This window comes from Athene noctua, chromosome Z (assembly GCF_965140245.1).
Source record: "Athene noctua chromosome Z, bAthNoc1.hap1.1, whole genome shotgun sequence".
NCBI classification, from domain to species: domain Eukaryota; kingdom Metazoa; phylum Chordata; class Aves; order Strigiformes; family Strigidae; genus Athene; species Athene noctua.
The window spans coordinates 55,371,985-55,390,993 of NC_134077.1; the positions used below are offsets into that span (position 1 = coordinate 55,371,985).

General features: G+C 39.6%; 1 protein-coding gene across 3 annotated transcripts in view; it reads left to right on the forward strand.

Annotated features, from left to right (window-relative positions):
• Positions 1 to 19,009, forward strand: part of UBQLN1 (ubiquilin 1) — a 36,753-nt gene that overhangs the window by 12,441 nt on the left and 5,303 nt on the right. For 2 of the 3 annotated variants that reach the window (XM_074932306.1, XM_074932307.1), the window contains exons 2-10: positions 475 to 626; positions 5,419 to 5,534; positions 6,734 to 6,996; positions 7,805 to 7,963; positions 8,416 to 8,656; positions 9,144 to 9,286; positions 10,291 to 10,374; positions 13,765 to 13,880; positions 14,195 to 14,363. In XM_074932306.1, coding sequence (XP_074788407.1) covers positions 475 to 626; positions 5,419 to 5,534; positions 6,734 to 6,996; positions 7,805 to 7,963; positions 8,416 to 8,656; positions 9,144 to 9,286; positions 10,291 to 10,374; positions 13,765 to 13,880; positions 14,195 to 14,363 — 1,443 coding nt within the window. The remainder of the gene's footprint in view (positions 1 to 474; positions 627 to 5,418; positions 5,535 to 6,733; positions 6,997 to 7,804; positions 7,964 to 8,415; positions 8,657 to 9,143; positions 9,287 to 10,290; positions 10,375 to 13,764; positions 13,881 to 14,194; positions 14,364 to 19,009) is intronic. The other variant, XM_074932308.1, reaches the window with a different exon arrangement.

Sequence of the window (19,009 nt, forward strand, 5' to 3'; positions counted from 1 at the left end):
ATTTATCATACTTTTGACACTTCATCCTCAGTCTTTCAGCAATGGATGGCTTCAGTGGCGTGTGTGTATGTATGTAAGTGTATACTTTCTACTATAAAATTATACACATACTTTAGTGTGCATATGTATTTCTTTATATATACTAGTATATATTTATTGTCACGGATGCAAGCCTGATTGAAGCCACAGTAGACTTGTAAGTGCAATCATTTTTGTTCTTGCTAGTTATATAACTAGTGATCTAGATGTGAAACTTCTAATTTTTATTCTACAGTAAAAGAAATAACCATTTCTCATCTTCCTATGGAAAAAAAAGCAAACTTAATAAAGTATTTCTAGCTTATGTAAAACAATGTGCAGTGTAAGTGGAATAATACATTAAATGTGAACAGAGTAACTTGTCCTTAAATCATTAAAAAAATTATAGTTCAGTAGTCAATTATATAAACTTATAATATTAACTTTTTTGTTTAGTTCAAGGAAGAAATCTCTAAGCGTTTCAAGTCACACACTGATCAGCTTGTGTTGATATTTGCTGGAAAAATTTTAAAAGATCAAGATACTTTGACTCAGCATGGAATTCACGATGGACTCACTGTTCACCTGGTTATCAAAACACAAAACAGGTAACCTTACTGATGAGTGATCTTCTGTTTACCTCTAAAAGTAAAAATACTTAACAATAAAAAGTAAAGTAGTAAGTTAAAATTCTTAACAGCTTTCTGTTGGGCAAATCTAGATTTGAATAAATCCCTTTAATCAGGTGCTTAGTCTCAGTTGGTACAGAATAACAGTCTGAAATTACAGCGCTTTTTTCTCTGGTTTCTCTTGTATTTTAACTGGATTCATGTTTCTAAATACAAGTCTCTTGCTTTTGTGTTATTTAACTTCTTGGTTTTAGTGCTAAGTGCTGGCCGTGTTTTGGCTCCATAGTTCTTAGATATCAGCTCTTCCTGTCCGTAAAGATATGTTGTGTAGCTTTTCACTCATGAAGACTTGCAGTGAATCGTTAGTCACTGTTCTGGTAAAACAAGGAAAGAGAAAATTTTTGAGAGAACTGCTTTAGTGCAACTAATTTATCTAGCTGAACAGAAAGACTTGGATTTTTAAATTTTGTTTGTTTGTTTTGGTGAGGCAACTTTCAAATGACAAGAAAATTGCATCAGTTGTGCTGTGTCATTTGCACATTAGTTCCTGTGAAGTGCCCAGAAGGAAAAGGCTCAACTAAAAACTCCTTTCAGCAAGTAGGGTAATATATCCCCTAGTTGAATCTGGTTTGCCTAGTCAATAACATGTTTCTTGTTCTGGACTGAAAGTGTTATTCCTTCTATTCTACTTAAGTGTTTATAGTTTGTGGTTAGGATCTACTACTGTGTGAAGATGTCAGATGATGAAGAAAAGAGCATGGAACTTAAGAGACAAAAGAAATATGCTTTCCTTTTCCAGGCCTCACCAAGTCACAAAAGCCTGCTAGTAACATTAGCATTAAATTCAGGCATCTGAATTTAGGAGCATTAGCATTAAATATAGGCACCTGTTGAAACTGATGTCTTCAGTTCCATTCTCATATCCTGATGGGACTATCTTCTCTGTCCTGGAGTTGTGTCTCTGTCAAAATATATTTATTGGCACTGGCAGAGATCTCCCTTCCCTACCCTATGCTTCCCCAGCCTGAAATTTAGGCCATCCCAATCTTATATATAATATTAGCTAAGACTGCAATTTTGTGCTTCGTACATCTGAATTAGTATTCTGCTGTTGTCATGACTTCTGCTTTCTTTGCTTGCAATCTTGAGTGTGGCAGAGAGGCTTCATGATAACAGGATGCTTTTGACTTGGACAGTTTCCTCTAGGTTGGACCTGCAATAACTGTACATACTGAAATACCAGTCTCTCATACCTTCAAAGGAGCACCCATGTGCAATGACACGTTTATCGGTCTCGAGGAATTTTGGTGTCCCTGCATCAGTCCTATCAGCACTGCAATCCATGTCTCCCCTCTCTTCCACATTTTTTGAATAATTTTAGAAGTGTGTATTACCGTTGTCTTCAGAAGGTTTTACTCATGTCTCAAACAAAGAAGTACATACGAAAAACTGCAGACCCTTTGCATGTATCTACACTATCCTCAAATGAGGTAGTAATGTTATCACATACTAGCTTTGCTCAGATAAACTAAAAATGTGCTAAAGAGAATTGTCAACACAATGAAAATCACCTTTGAGAAAGTATAACGTTGTCTTGAACCATCTCAGTGTTATTCTTACTGAAATTCTTACTGGATTTTATGCTTGATCCAAAAGGTAAGATTTAGACCCTGCTTGTATGGCCTGGTAAGTGCTGATTTTTGGCCATGAGTACCAAGACTGGATTGCTCCCAACCACTTCATGCCATTTACTTTTCTGTTGACTGTTGCTGCTACTGTTGCTGCCATATATTTGAATAAATAAAAAGTTATTTTCCAGAACTGCATCTGAAGATTATCTTTTGCCTTCTAAACAATATTAATGTGTAATTTTCAAACAGGAATCCTCATATATCCCGAACAATCCTTGTTGAAAAAAGGTAATTTTAGTACTGTGATACGTTTTTCAGAATGATACAGGCTTCCAGTGTAATCCTGTAACCTGGCCTATACAATGTCAGAGTAGCAGTGAGTGATTAGCAACGGGCAGTAAAGATGCGTTGAATTCCTGAATACACAGTTCCAGTTCAGCACCTGAAGTTTGCAACAAGAGGAAACATAATAGCAAGATGGATATAAAAGATGATGTATATTTTACAGGAATTCCACTCAAGGACTTGAGGTTGACAAACTTGACATGCGAACCATTATCTTGAGGTTGTATACCCCCAATTTCCTTAGAAACAGTCTGAACTGTTTTCAGTTTTGTCTACTTTTCTGTCCTGCTTTGAGAACCTTCCTTTTCTGTTACATGAAGGTGTACGGTTGCTTCTCAAAATAGTTTCTCAGTTGAAAAAACAAATAGGGTATTATGCTTATTAGTTTCCTCTTGCTTATGGAGGAAAAATTTATGTGTTTTCTAGACCAAAGGAAACCAAATATCTCTAGCAGATGATCCATGGTCAGTATAGAGTCTGTACTCTTCCTCACTGAAGTTACAGCTGCTTGGCTAACAGTAGTCATCTTGTGTGCAAAGTTCACAGTTGCTGTTAATGTTACAGAGTATTAATGCTTGTTCTTCTCAGGACCTCAGAGTTTCACTTGATGCCTTATGTCAGGGCAGCTTATGTCAAAGCCAGGTATCCAGGTATTCCTTTTCCTGGATTGTTAGTGTCTGTCTGGAACATTTCCTCTAGAACAGGTTTTCATTCAACAGAATCTTTGTGTGGTTTGATAGACCTGAAAGTAAACAACGAAGAAATAAAAATTAAAATACACAAACCTGAATTCATAGGAATTACTGTGGACTTAAGTTTTAGAAGAACTGTTAAATCTTGTGGACTCAAATTAGCTTCCTCCTTCACACCCAGAACATCAGTAACAACTTGAATGAGGTGATTTGGTCCCATGGCATCCTATACCTTCATGATTTGGCATGCTATGTTTTATTCACCTGTTTACAAGAACACCGGTCAAATCAACAGGGAATACCAGCATACTTAAAAGCTGGTGTTGATGTTTTGCTGAAAGAACTAAAGAACTTGTGAAGTGTGCAAAGTATTTCATTGTTCCTTTGGTTTCTGTCTATGGTTTTGGTTTGGAACTCTTAAAAACCTTGGGGAAGCCTCTGAACCTGAGGCATCTCTCAGTCTTGTTTTTTTGGTTTGCTTGTTGTTAGGTGTTTTTTCAGTTGTGCCCCACCCCCCCCTTCTTGAAGCAGAAGTGTATTGTGAGATGAACTGAAGTATGAAATTTAGTGTACTGTCAAATCCTCTGTCCTGGTTTCAGCTGGGATAGAGCTAATTTTTCTTCTTAGTAGCTAGAATAGTGGGGTGTTTCAGATTCAGCGTGGTATTTGGTATGAGAAGAATGTTCATAATACAGTGATGGTTTTAGTTGTTGCTAAGAAATCAAGGACTCTTCAACTTCCCATGTCCTGCTAGTGTGCAGGTGTGTACCAGAAGCTGGGAAGGGTCACAGCCAGAGCAACAGACCCAAATAGACCGTTGGAATATTCCATATCATGTAATGTTATGCTCATTGTATAGATGAGGGTTGGCCATGAAGCTCTCTTTTGGGATTGTGATTTTGGGATTTTCCTTCATCTGGGATGGCTAGCTAAGAACAGGCTGGGCATCAGGATGGTGAGCAATCGTATTGTGCATCACTAGCTTGTACAGTCTATTATTACTATTATGACTAATGTTAGTATTTTAATTTTCTTTCATTTCAATTATTAAATTGGTTTTATCTCAACCTACAACTCTCCTTACCTTTACCCCTCCAATTCTTTCTTTCATCCCCTGGAGCAGGGGGAGGGTGAGTATAAGTGGCTGTGTGGTGTTTAGCTGCCAGCTGGTTTTAAAGCATGACATCCTCGAATCTTTGTGTGAGGTCTGAACTCATAGTTTCTAGAAGTTATTTTATGCTGTAGTTCTGCAAATACAGGCATTTATGAGATTGACTGTTGAATGAGACTGGAGAACTGATTTGGGTTTCAAACTAGCCTTCTTTTGAATAGAGGCAAGGCTAGCTTTATACAAGCTCATGTCCCCGATCTCTTTTACATTTGCCTCTGTAGTAGAACGTTGTGGTGAGTATATTTCTTGGACAGCCTTTAGTGCCTGTGCTAAATCATGTTGGCTTTAACTTTGTGTAACTACATTTTTACTCTTTTCTTGAAGTCTTAAAGGTTATTGAGATTCTGGTATTTGTCTTATAATGTAATTGTCTTATAAGACAATATATAGTAAACACATGTTTACTATATATAGTAAACTATATACTAAATGTATAGTAGACACTTATAAGAAAGATGTTAATTGAATTTCACGTTCAGTAAAGCATCTTATTAAAGATACGGCATGAAATAAGTCTGATGTTAAACCTTGCTAGGCTTTATTTCTTTAAGTCCCAGGCATGTAATCAGTAGTATTTGAGTATAATGGAATAAGTCAAGGATCTTTAAAGCAAGGGAAGGACAGAGGAAACAATTCATTGGTGGGTATCCTGGGGATAGGGTGAGAAGGTGATACTGGCTGCGATGGTGCCCATCCATTTTCTTAATGTTTCAGACTACTGTTCTGAGAAAATAATGACACTACAGACGCCTAAAAAAGTTTTGTTACAGGAAGCCACCTAGAGATAATAGTGTGATTTTTTTGTTTGTTTTTTCTTTTTGAGGAAGAATCAAAGTGTAAATTAAGATTGTCAGTGCGATACTATTTCTGTATTTAATGGCATTATTTAAGTTAACTTGTTAAACTTGCAACTTATAAACTTGCCTTTTTAGATCACAAGACCACCCAGCTCAACAAGCAAACACCACTGGGAGTACTGCTACCACATCAACATCAAACAGTAGTACCTCAACACCAGCTTCAACGAATAGTAACCCTTTTGGCTTTGGTAAGAATTCTTTGGTAAGAATATTTGTTAGGTAGCATGGTGGGTACTTCTCTTGGATTCAGGTAATTGTCCCTGAAGATTTATTCTAATATAGACAGAATTTATGTAAAAAAAAAAAAAAAACCAAACCCACCCAAAAAAACCCAATACAAATGTACCACCCAAAAATCCAAAAAACTGATTACAAATATGTATGTTACTGGTTTCTGATCAGTAAGTTGTCAAAGGAAAGTTGTTTTGTTCATTTTATATGCAAAACATAAGACTTGTGCTGTTTCATCTTTGGTACTAAGGTGCCACTGGTGTTATATTCTAGCACTATAGGTAATGAAACTCCTTCCAGCATTCTTATGCTCCTTAAAAATGCATCTGAATTGCTGTGGGGAGAGTATTGATGGAGCTGGACCTGTAACATGAAGCCAAGATCTGTAACAGAAGTAACAATATTGCTGCTAATTTTACAATTCAGTATTTCTCAGGTTCCAAGTCTGATATCATTATCAGTCTTCTCTTTCATGAATAAATACCCGCAGTCTTTTGACTTCCATACTCAACAGAGGGGTACTTGGTTTATTCTTTTTCATCTCATTCACTTTTGGGGAGTGAGGAAGAGGTAGAACTGGAAAAGCTAACTATATTAAGCGATTGCTTTCTTAGGTGTAAATAGATCTTCAGACTGACTAGTACCTTCTGAAATTTTTTCTTTGGACTCAGCAAAGGATGGGAATTCAAAGCATAATTAGTTCTTGGTGCATTAGTAAAAATTTTAGTTACAATAGGGAGTATGATTCATATTATGAGATCTCTCTTGATTATAGTGTAACCCAGACAAGACAGATAAATTATTATTATAAATGCACTGGAAAGTGTTCCTGGGGTTTGGGGGGAACCTCAGGCCCCAAAACTTGGAACATCCCTTTTATCTTAGCTGTGGAAAATTAGAAGACAAGCTTTTAGAATTCTAACAATTTTTCAGATGCAGTTTGTTGGATTTTTACGTAGGTGTCTTGTTATTTAAAGACACAAGCTCTTAGTGGATAACTTCTTAACAGCCTTGCAAAGATAGACTTTCCATTAACTTTCATTGTTTTGAAATGTGGCATATGCTCAAGTATTTTGTATTTAGGAGGAACCTGGATGCGTTTAGAAGTATGCTAGAAGCTGAAAGTTCAATTATATTTTTTTTCATCCTCGTAAAGGTGGCCTTGGAGGTTTGGCAGGTCTGAGTAGCCTGGGCCTAAATACATCAAACTTTTCAGAGTTGCAAAGTCAGATGCAACGGCAACTGATGTCCAACCCAGAAATGATGGTTCAGATAATGGAAAATCCATTTGTTCAGAGCATGCTTTCAAATCCTGACCTGATGAGGCAGTTAATTATGGCTAACCCTCAAATGCAGCAACTGATACAGAGAAATCCAGAAATCAGTCACATGCTGAATAATCCAGATATAATGAGACAGGTATGTAGAAGGATCTCTGTAAGTTCATCACCTTTGATTGTACTACTGTAACTGAACAACAGAGCAGGAACTGGACATGCTTGGTTGAGCGTTTAAATATTCTTGAAGTGTTTAGGCTTGTTAGAAAATCCATAAAAGTTTGCTGTAGGCAACTGATGTTTGTATTTCTAATTGTTAATGTCTGAAATAGACTGATAATTCAGAGAATGTGCAGTGTAGTTTTGAAAGACATTAAAGACTGTGTAATCAGGTCTTCTGAGGTCAGAGTTGCATGTCCCTATGTACACTTGAAACCTTCTGTTGTCTAACCAACAGTGAGTTTACCAAAAGTAGTAATTCTCCAAAATACTCCATATTTTCATTTATCTGAGTACTTTTAAGTGCTTTTAAAATTAGATTAAATGTAAGATACGCTTTGTGGCAGAAGGTATCAAAAAAACAAATAGATGCTTTTGAAAATATAGGTATTTATTTTAAAGTTCATGTTACAGGCTGCCTTCTGTAACTATGTTAGAAAGGGCAGGATTATATTGTTTTGAAAAGATGAAGAAAGGAAAGAATAGTTCATTGAAGGTTTTTCTTCTGTTTAGCCAGTGTTTTCTCACCCAGTGAGCATAGTGGCAGTTGTGGTAGAGTGCTGGCTAAATATCAAATTCAGTTGACTCCCACTAAGCTGACATCTTGATTTGGCTTTAATCATAATTTTAAACTATATTAGACAGTGGTATCTGAGATATTGCCAAGTGCTGGCATTTTCACTTTAGAATGAATTTCTTATTAATACAGATTAAACGTTCCACTTCCTTAGACACTAGAACTTGCTAGAAACCCAGCAATGATGCAGGAAATGATGCGAAACCAAGACCGAGCCTTGAGCAACCTTGAAAGTATACCAGGTGGATACAATGCCTTGCGACGTATGTACACAGATATTCAGGAGCCAATGCTGAATGCAGCACAGGAACAGGTGAGAAAAGATTGCAAATGCCACTGAAAGTTAGCGCTTATTTTTAAAAATAGAAGCATGTAACTAGTGTAAATGTGTACTTGACAAAACATTTCTTGAAGCTTGAAGTTATTATGTGGCCTCTTACTCCTGAGAGGAAAGATCTTTAAAAATTCTGTGCTCTTCTAAGCTCAGAGAAATAGTGTCACTGTGATCAGAATACCAGTGTAGTAGCAACACTGTTTTCAAAAAGAAATGTGATTTCATTTTTTTTGAGGTGTTAGTATCTCACAATGTTGGTGTCTTTTCAGAATATTAGCAGTTAATTACTGTAGAATAGTGAGTATAGCTGATAAAGAGCCATCATTATTTATCTTCATGTGTAATTTTTGAAACGTACTTTGCCATTTGTATCAGATAGAAAAATAGTTGGCTTTAGTAGATGATACATGTTTTCTTTCCTTCCCCTGTAGTTTGGAGGTAATCCGTTTGCTTCTTTAGTAAGCAATGCATCAACAGGAGGGGACAGTCAGCCATCTCGTACAGAAAATAGAGATCCTCTACCAAATCCCTGGGCTCCTCAGTCCAGCTCGCCAACTTCCACAAGTACCAGCACAAGTGGTGAGAGTGGTGGCAGTAGTAGTGCTGGAAATAGCACCTCTGGCAATACGGGACAGAGTTCAACTGTACCAAATTTGGGAACTGGACTAGGAGGTGTGTTTCTTATGGCAACTGTATATATTTGCACATACTTGGGAGTTTGAAATGATTATTTCATTAGAAAGGGAGTTTTTGATTCAGAGTTTTTATTGCTATTTACTTTTGTAGAACATTTGACTAGTATCAAAGTCCTCTGTAGAAAAACAAACATGAAATGTAAACTAAGAGTAGCAACAATACTTGTGTATTGCCTTAAGATACCAAAGGTAGGAAATATCTAGATGAATGATAGTATATTTCCTGCTTGGAGGCAAATGTGAAAGCAATGCATAATGTAGATAGTGGGACTGCTTGTTGGATACAGCCTCGTCTTAACTTCTAGGGTAGATGTGTCCATGTAATCAGAAATACATTGAGGTGTATTTCAGGGACTAAAACTCTTAGAAACCAAGTGTTTATAATCTGGTTTTAGGTATTCTAATTCTCATCAGATGATGGTCAAGATGTTTACTAAGTGACCTTTTACTTTTTTTTTTTTAAGCTGGTATGTTCAACACACCAGGAATGCAGAGCTTATTACAGCAGATAACAGAAAACCCACAGCTTATGCAGAATATGTTGTCTGCACCCTATATGAGGAGCATGATGCAGTCATTAAGCCAAAATCCTGATCTTGCAGTACAGGTAAATGTATTTGGTGTAGTAATGTATTGTGTGTATTGAAGTAAAAGAGAGGAAAAAAGGTGTTGAATCTATGATACAGTTAAATTTTCACTTGTGCCAACATCTCAATTGTCTATAGTGGAATGGCCCAGTTTTTAATATTAATCCCTAACTCACTGAAATTATTACCTACTTACATTTAACAATTTGTTGCAGTGAGCTGCTTCAATTTGTAGCTGGACATCGTGCCAGTCATGCTTCTAAATAACTTGTAAGTTTGTGTGTTTCTTGTACAGCCCTAAGCTTGTGACACAGTATTAGAACCAGTTAGACAAAACAGATGCTTTGGTTGTAAATTAAGGTACATCTACCAGTAGATAAATACCCCCACTAGCCTGGGAGAAGTGAAGGGAGGGGAGTTAGTAACAAAGCTAGACTTTGGTTTTAACTTCTGTGACCTGTGCTGACTGTAGAAGTACAAATGCTGTTTTATGAATGGTATCATAAAAGTGTTTTCAAATGTTACTTAAAGCAGTAGTATCCAAAACTGAATCCTGAACTGAAATTAAAAAATTTTTATATTTTCTGTATTCAATAACTACCTGGAAAGTATCTTTGACTTCAGGTGATGTTTACAGGGAAACTATCACCTAGATCTCTAGTGGAGGCTGAGCAGAAAAGAATTTTCTTGCACTACAAGTGAGGTTGTCTTGGCAAGTATCTGACAATTCAGTTGCATAAGATAAACCCAACCAACCAAAACATCAACGAACAACAAAACCCTGTCCCAAAACCCAACCAAGCAACAACCAAAAAACCCAAAACAAAGCAGAAACCCTGTCCCAAAAAACCCAACCCTGCTATGTGTTCAGGCTGGTGGTTCATAAGTTTTGGCCAAAGGAATAGTAGATGATTATTATTCTGTGAGGTTATTTTTGTAGACTATTACCATGTAAATAGCTGTCTTAAAAAGCGCTGTGGTTTTTACTGCTTGATCTTTGAAGTTAAATATTTTTCTCCCGTAGATGATGTTGAATAATCCTTTATTTGCTGGAAATCCTCAACTTCAGGAACAGATGAGGCAACAGCTTCCAACTTTCCTTCAGCAAGTAAGATGAGATACTAGCTGTTAATAAATGTCTGCAAGTCAGTGAGCAGTATTTTCAATAAACTGGTGTCTGTCTTTGATTTGACTAAAAGCTAGGTTCTGTAGTATATTCTTCTTAGCTTTAGACACCAAGTTGGATTGTTCCTTGATGATAAACTCTTGCTTAATGTCTCCATCCCTTTCAAAAGTTAAACCTGACTTAGTGGATGTTTTTGTCTGTGGCTAGCATAGCTTAGATTTGTTCTTGCTGCTTGGCTTGGAAGGAATAATTGTTCTTACTGTGCATCAGGCAGAGAACACTTGTTTGTGACATGATTTGTTTCACAAATTAAAAAGACTGGGACTTTTCCCACTGTTAGAATAAAGTTTCACTCTGCTTTGTTATACATCTTCAAACTTGCCTTAAGTATTTGGGAAAGAGATCTTACAGGATGCCTTGGAAGACATGTCATTAACTAATTCAGAAGGGTGTTATGAGGCTTTTTGCTTGTGAAGATTGCCCCACTGCCATCTTCCCCTCTTAACAATATTGTGCTTGCAGCCCAGGTATCTGTTTGGTATTAGCTGCCACAGTGTGTAGTAGAACTGTGTTCTCTAAATGGGAGTAAGCAAGATTTTTTTAGGAATTGAAAACTTCTTCCAGTGTGTGAGTTCCATCATTAGACAGTCCTTGCAAATCAGAGTAAATGTCCTTGCAAATCAGTCCTTGTAAATCAGACAAGATCTGGTTGCACACGGGCTGTTTTATGAGTAAAATGATTAACATGAATTACAGTAGCAAGTTCAGTGTTCAGAAGAAAGGGTTTAAATTGTTTCAACCATATGAATGGCTGTGGTTTCATAAGGCCACTACTTTGTGATGACTGGTATCTGAGGAGCTAGTACCACATGTATGTTTTGAAATCTGTGAATAAGTGGTAATTAATGAAGGCAACAGTAGGAATAATTTCTGTTTCCTTTGAGTATCTCCTTTCGGTAGCACCTTGGGGTTTATCTGCACAGCTAGTTCCCTGTTGTATTCACTATATTAGGTCAGATGATCCTCAGCATTAGCAGGTGAAGTAAAGTGGAGGAATATCTGGGTATTCTCAGAATGTTGACAGTATTGCAGGTGGTATTCCTTGCTTATCTACTGGCATTTATGTTACAGGATTGGGTGACAGAAACAATCCTCTGCAAAACAAAAGGCATCTTTTTCAATAAAGGGCAGTTGCCCAGCAGAACTAGGAAAGAATTGCTGCTACTTAATAGCTGGAATTAATAACATTAATAGCGACAAGGTCCAGGTCTCCTAAATGCCCTGGGGATTGGTGCGCCACCATTTCTGTGAAGCTCCAAATATCAGACAGTTTAAATATTTTCTTAAAGTAGTTGCAGCAGCTTTCTTTGGAGAACCTCTTTAAAATCTGAGTAAACTTTGCCACCTATATATTTAGTCATTCTCTGACTCTTGGCTGTTAGGAAGATAAAAATACAGGAGATGAATGGAGAATATTAATAACTTGCTGTGTTTAAGTCTTGTTACACGCCCATATTCCAGACCAGAGTTCTTCATGTCCTGTTCTGCACCAGAGGAAACTTAACCTTAATCTGTGATTTCTATGTGAGTCAAAAAAGTTTTTCCAGCAAAAGAAATTTGATCTAGTTGCCAAGTGAAGGCTGCTAAGATTAATGAGCCTGTCTGCCATTTGAAGTAGGTCTAGCTACCAAGACTGTCACTTGTGACTGAAACATTACTTTTCACTTACCTGTGGCATCTCTAAGCAGGTGAGCATAAGCCATTAGTTTTGGTTTTGTATCCAAAATAGTCAGGCTTCTGGACATTTAATTTCAGAAATGAAAAGGTTTTGTCTTTTGAAGCTGTGGATGTGAAAGCCAGTTTTTAGTTGAAATCACAGTAGAGTGAGAGCTCTTAAATATTACACATTTGCTTGCTAGTATGTTTTGCAGTGTATTTGTTTGCATTTCTCTAAGATGTGAGGGCACACTTATGCAGAAGTCATCATGATCAAGCTGCTGTGGTCTGAATTTAGCTAGGAAAAAGAACTATTGGATAACTCATAGATACCAATTGGTCAAGTTTCATTGTGTTCAGCATTGTTGCTTAACGGTGTTACAACCCAGACTGGGAGCCCAGGGGGTCGTAAATATTTTGTGATTCCCCTTGGGTTAAATTGGGGTGAAATGACACTAACCAACCAGTTAAAATGTTTTACTTAGAGTAGAAACAACTTCAACTTGGAAAAGGAGAGTAAGCAATTTGGTCTCTATCTCTTACTGATTAAATCTGTAAGAGGGAGAGGAGAGGAATGTTTTCCATGAAATCATTAGCATGAGGAAAGGTGGAGTGTAGGTTCTCTGCATGCATTGAGGGGGGATGGGATGCGTTAACCCTTTCATCCGGTTGAGTTGGTGGGTGCAATAACCCCCTGCCACCTTTACCTCTCCCCCAGTTACCTGGGTTTTCGCTGACTTTATGCTTTTTGGGCAACCATCCAGCCTTTGGTTCCTTCTGGGGTAGATGTTCTCATCAGTCTCTTAGCTCTTCTTCAAGGGCATAGTTGCTAGCAAGGGCTGTATCGTTTATACATAGTATCAAACTTACACAACAGAGCCAAAGTTCAGTGGTTCTCCTTAAAAGATTGCAGCAAACAGTTTGATGAATGATTGAGGCACTAATTCCTTCAGTTCCTTGCACCACCCCATGTCTCAGACGTTTGGCGAAACTTCAAGGTAGTCATCATCAAGGGCAGTAATTGTTTTGCTCTTGCAAGTTCTTAACTCTTCTAGTAACATTATGTTCCTTGGCCAGTTGATCTTAAAGGACTTTTACTAGCTCTTGCAAGAATTTTATTGCTTCTCTTTCCTCCTGCTGATTTGCATGTTGATCCTTTTGGGCATACCAGGGCAGCTCCCAAGACCACACAATGCTTTCCATTTTCCTTGTTTGAATCTCTATTCTTTATCTAGAGAGAAGAGTCCATCCACTGCCACTTGGGGATCATGCAAATTTTTGCAGGCCCAAGTCACACCAGGGGAGAGAAGGTCAGGCATTATAGCTGTCTAACCTCTTCAGGAGAGGAATACAATTTACAGTTGGATCTCCTAGAGAGGCCATAATGAGCCTACAATTGGACCTCCCAGGGAGGCTGTAATAAGTGTGTGTGTGTGTATATATATAAAATAAGATACATATTTTATATCTATATATCTATATCACCTCCTATGAAAGTTTTCTCAAAAAAGAAAAAGTATGTAAAGGGTTTCATGTAAATAATTTGAAATAAAGTTGAAAAATAAGTTCTGAAATGTTGTATTCTATAAAACATCTAGTGATAAAGATTGACTTTGAATATCTGCATATGATTAAGAGTTTCTCTCCTTTTCTTAGATGCAGAATCCTGACACATTATCAGCTATGTCAAATCCTAGAGCAATGCAGGCTTTGCTACAGATTCAGCAGGGCTTGCAGACACTAGCAACGGAAGCACCTGGGCTTATACCAGGGTAAGAATCAGTTTTACAAATTTAGAGAAGAACTTTTCTCTTGTTAAGTTGTTCATTCTTTCTATGCATAGAGATTTACCCAGTTTTTATTAAAGACTCCTCCTGCCATTTTTAGTTGAACTAAACTTGTTTTAGAATCTGTCATTTTTGCCTGCAGTGCATTTCTAAGCAGTGCTGACTCTGGTCTTTGTCTTGGAACTTTACTTAAAATGTCACCCCTCTTTGACAGGATTTTTACTCAGTAATTAAGTGAAAAGAGACAAGCTAGTAATTATTATTGAAGTGGTTTATATCTTTTTCTATCATTTATGCAGATTTAATCCTGGTTTAGGTGGATTGGGAAGCACTGGAGCTTCTACAGGGTCCACTGTACCTAGTTCTGTTCCCAGTGAAAATACAAATCCAGCATCAGGAGCTGCTGAACCTGGTCACCAGCAGTTTGTCCAGCAAATGTTGCAGGCACTTGCTGGTGCAAATGCTCAGGTAAAGTACATCACTATATTCTAGATTTCTTTAAACTCTTTCTTTTTTTCATGTAAACCACTAGGAAGGAGGCTGATAGTTGAGGGGATAGCTCCTTGGATACTTCTGGTCAAAGGATAGCAGAGGTGGCTTAAAAGTGGTGTTGCAGTAGTGCAAGTAAATGCTGGAAAAACATGAAATTTGGGTAAAAGTGTCCTGAACAGCTGATCTTTATACACTCATCCTCATGCCCTTGAATTTCTGAAATACTTGGAAAAATTGAGACAGATTGAGGTTGTAAGGTTCACTGGCAAGTGAAGTGTGGGTGGGCTCAGGCAAGAGAAAAGCTTAAGCATATTGAACACAGTTACCTCTATGCTTTTTGTCTGGCAGTCTGTTACTCTCTAGTTGTAACTAAAAATCTGTTGTATGCTTTAGAATAGCCACACTCTGTTTATTTGGAGCCTTGATTTGTTGTATGGCTTCCCACATCATGCATCCTGCAGGTCTGGGCTGCAGTGCATTTTGACATACTGAGTGGGATTAAGGGTTTCCAGAGAGCTCCAGAAATAAAGCAAAGGTAGCAGTTTTGCCGCAGCTGTAGGGTGGTGAGCAGGACTGTCTTTAAAGGAGACATGCTGTTAACTCTCCAGAAAGCTGTGTGAAACAGCATCCTTATTCTGTGGTACATACCCAGTGTAACAGCAGGCTGCTGGTGGAAGGGGCAGTCCTGCTTTTTCCTCCTCTGTTGCTGCAAGGGTGAGTTAGTTCATCTTGCTGATCAGACAGTGTCATGGTTTGAACTTGGCTGATAGCCAGTCACCACATAGCCGGTTGGTTACTTTTTTCCTCCTCCCTGGTAAAACAGGGGAGGGGGGAAGAAATTAAAAAAAGAAAAGGAGAATTTGTAGGTTGAATTAAAAATACAGTTTAGTGATGATAACAAAACAGTAACAACAGGAAGTCCAAATGAGTAATACACAATGCATTTGCTCACCACCTGGTGACCGGTATGCAGCCCACCCCAGAAGTAATCCCAACAGCACAAAGACCCCACCGCACCAACCAGAAGCGGAAATGAGAGAGCACATGTCCCCTTTATATACTGATCATGATGTCACATGATACGGAATGCTCCAATGAGCTATCTAGGCCCAGCCTTATAGCTGTGCTCCCTCTCAGCCCAAGGAAAGTTAACTCCATCCTGGACGAAACTGGGACAGTCTCCACCTCTTATGCCATACCATTTATGTTATTCTCAGGTTCCAAATACATCCTAAGAAGTCACTACTGCTATTTCCCAGGTCTCACAGATACCATTCCCTTAGTCTGTGGGCCATCCTTCCACAATGTCTATTGAGTTCATTTAGTCCATAACTTCAGGTTCCATCTGTCATGACAGACTTTAAGGCTGGAGGAGTGAGGTGGAGTTGGCTCAGTCAGTGGAGCAGGAGGCTTTGGATGTGTTAGGATGTTGCAGGGCACCAATTGCAATAACAGGGTTATTTGACAGTTCAATTCATTGCCTATTCTCACTTAAAATCAAATTTCCCTGAGGTACATATTGGACTTCTCCATCCTTCTGCATCACCTACCAAGTGCACCCAGGTCCTTGGGCAAAAGTAATCCCACAGGTGGGTTTACCTTTACCCAGTGCAGGAGGAACCTAGACCGTCTTCCCCAGCATGTTTTTAATCTGCACTCCAGGGGCTTTATCCCCATCCACGGTATGTAGGAGGTTTGATGGAGCAGGGCCAGCTTGCTTGGCAGATCCTCTGGGATTGACTAACCAGGTGGCTTTTGCTAAATGCACGTCCCAGTGTGTGGAAGTTCTACCACCCATAGCTCTCAATGTAGTTTTTAGAAATCCATTGTATCGCTCAATTTTCCCAGAGGCTGGTGCATGGTAGAGGATGTGATACATCCACTCAATGGCATGGTCTTTGGCCCAGGCGTCTATGAGGTTGTTTTGGAAATGTGTCCCATTATCTGACTCAATCCTTTCTGGCGTGCCATGCCCCCATAAGACTTTCTCCTCAAGGCCTACAGTGGTGTTCTGGGCAGTGGCATGGGGCACGGCATAAGTTTCCAACTAACTGGTGGCTGCTTCTGCCACTGTAAGCACAAAGTGTTTGCCATGCTGAATTTGTGGGAGCGTGATATAATCAATCTGCCAGGCCTCCCCATATTTATATTTTGACCATTGTCCTCCATACCAAATGGGCTTCAACCGTTTGGCTTGTTTGATCGTAGCACATGTCTCACATTCATGGATTACCTGTGCAATAACATCCATGGTTAAGTCCACCCCTTGGTCACGAGCCCATCTGTATGTTGCATCTCTTTCCTGATGGCCTGAGGAGTCGTGGGCCCAGCGAGCCAGAAATTGTTCACCCTTATGTTGCCAGTCCAGATCTACTTGAGACACCTTGATCTTGGCAGCCTGATCTGCCTGTTGGTTGTTCTGATGTTCTTCAGTGGCCCGGCTCTTGGGTACATGAGTGTGTGCATGGTGTACTTTCACAACCAGATTCTCTACCCGAGCAGCAAAATCTTGCCATAACTCAGCAGCCCAGACGGGTTTGCCTCTGCGCTGCCAGTTGCTCCGTTTCCACTGCTGTAACCACCCCCACAGCACATTTGCCACCATCCATGAGTCAGTACAGAGGTAGAGCACTGGGCACCTTTCTCGCTCAGCGATATCCAAGGCCAGCTGGATGATTTCACCTCTGCGAAATGACCCGATTGATCTTCAGCTGCTTCAGTGACCCATCATGGGGCTCCATACAGCTGCCTTCCACCTTTGATGTTTCCCCACAATGTGACAGGATCCGGGTGTAAACAGGGCATATCGCTTGTCATTATGCGGTAGCTCAGTTGTGGCGGTTTAGGCCCTGCCAGGACTGGAGATCACATTGCTGTTGTCCCTCCCCCACCCTCAGACCGAGTAGGGCTGAAGTGAGGCACAAATCCCAGGGTTGAAATAAGGAAAGATTTAATACAACAGTGTAATAAATAACAATCTGAAAAACAATAGCAATAACAACAACAATAAACAGTAATAACAGTAAACAAGATAAAAGATACACAGAGAAATACCACAAGGGACACAGCCAGCCTGCTGTGTGCTTCCCCAGACAAAAACCCACAGGAAACTGTTCAGCACCAGACCTGAAGTCAGCATGGTATTGAATAACCCGGCTAGAGCCCTCTCCTCACTGCTGGGGAAACTTAACCCTATCCTAGCTGAACCAGTATATGGTGGGACCTCTTCAGCACGTGCTACCTTTTCCTCTGGTGCCCTTCCAAAATCTTTGATTTCTGTCCAATTTCTGATCACTTCCAGCATTCCTGGATGGCTGGGGCTCCCTATTTGAGCCCGTTGTGTGATTAATGCGACCCATTCACTCCACGTGGCATCAGCTGCCTGATGTGTAGAGGGGACACTCCCTTTGAACACCCAGCCCAGCACTGGCTGTCGGGGTGCCTGGAGGAGCTGTGCTTCGGTCCTGATCACCTCTGACGCAGCTCAGACCCCTTCATATGCTGCCGGTGTTTCCTTTTCAGTTGGAGTATATTGGTCCTCAGATCCTCTGTATCCCCGACACCAAAACCCCAGGGGTCGACCCCGAGTCTCCCCTGGTGCTCTCTGCCAGAGACCCCAGGTAGGGCCATGCTTCCCAGCTGCAGTGTAGAGCACATTTTTAACATCTTGTCCTGCCTGAACTGGCCCAAGGGCTACTGCACGAATTATTTCATGTTTTATTTGTTCAAAACCTTGTTGTTGCTCTGGGCCTCATATAAAGTCATTCTTTTTCCGAGTCACTCAATAGAGAGAGGGCTGACAATCTGACTGTAATTTGGAATGTGCAGTCCCCAGAAACCCACAACACTCAAGAAAGCCTGTGTTTCATTTCAGTTAGTTGGTACGGCATTAGCTTATTTTATTCATAACTTTTTATTAACTCTATTAACTTAATTAGCTCATTTTTATTAATAGCCATATTATTTTATTAATCGCCTCCATTGGAATCTGACGACGTCCATCTTGCCATTTTACTCCTAAAAACTAAATCTCTTGTGCAGATCCCTTGACATTTCCATGGTTCAAAATTAGCTCTCACAAGGGTTTGGATTATTTTCTCCCTGTGCAGGTTTAGCTTCTGCCGGGATCGGAGAACGTGTTGCCATTGCCCCTCCCCCACCCGCGGCCGGTCGGGCTGGAAGTTAGGCACAGACCCGGGCTAAAGTAACAAGGAATTTAATACAACAGAGTGATAGAACAATGTGAACAACAACAGTAGCAATGATAATAACAATAAACAGTAATAACAGTGAACAAGACAAAAGATATACAGAGAAATACAGCTAAATGGTCAAGGAGCAAGCCCGCCGTGTGTATGGCAACCCCCAAAACCAGAAGCGAAAAGTAAAAAGCCTCCGCCCCTGGACCTGACGTCAGCATGGTATGAATAACCCGGCTGGAGATCCCTTCCCCCTCTCTCTCTGGTGGGGAAAAACTTGACTCTATCCTAGCTTAACCTGGACACTCCCCTTTCTCAAAAACTGCTTCTGCTATATAACCCCATATAATGATGTCATCAATGATCCAGTGCAGCCTGGATCAGTCCATAGCAGATGTTGGGGCTGTGTTTCCACCCCTGGGG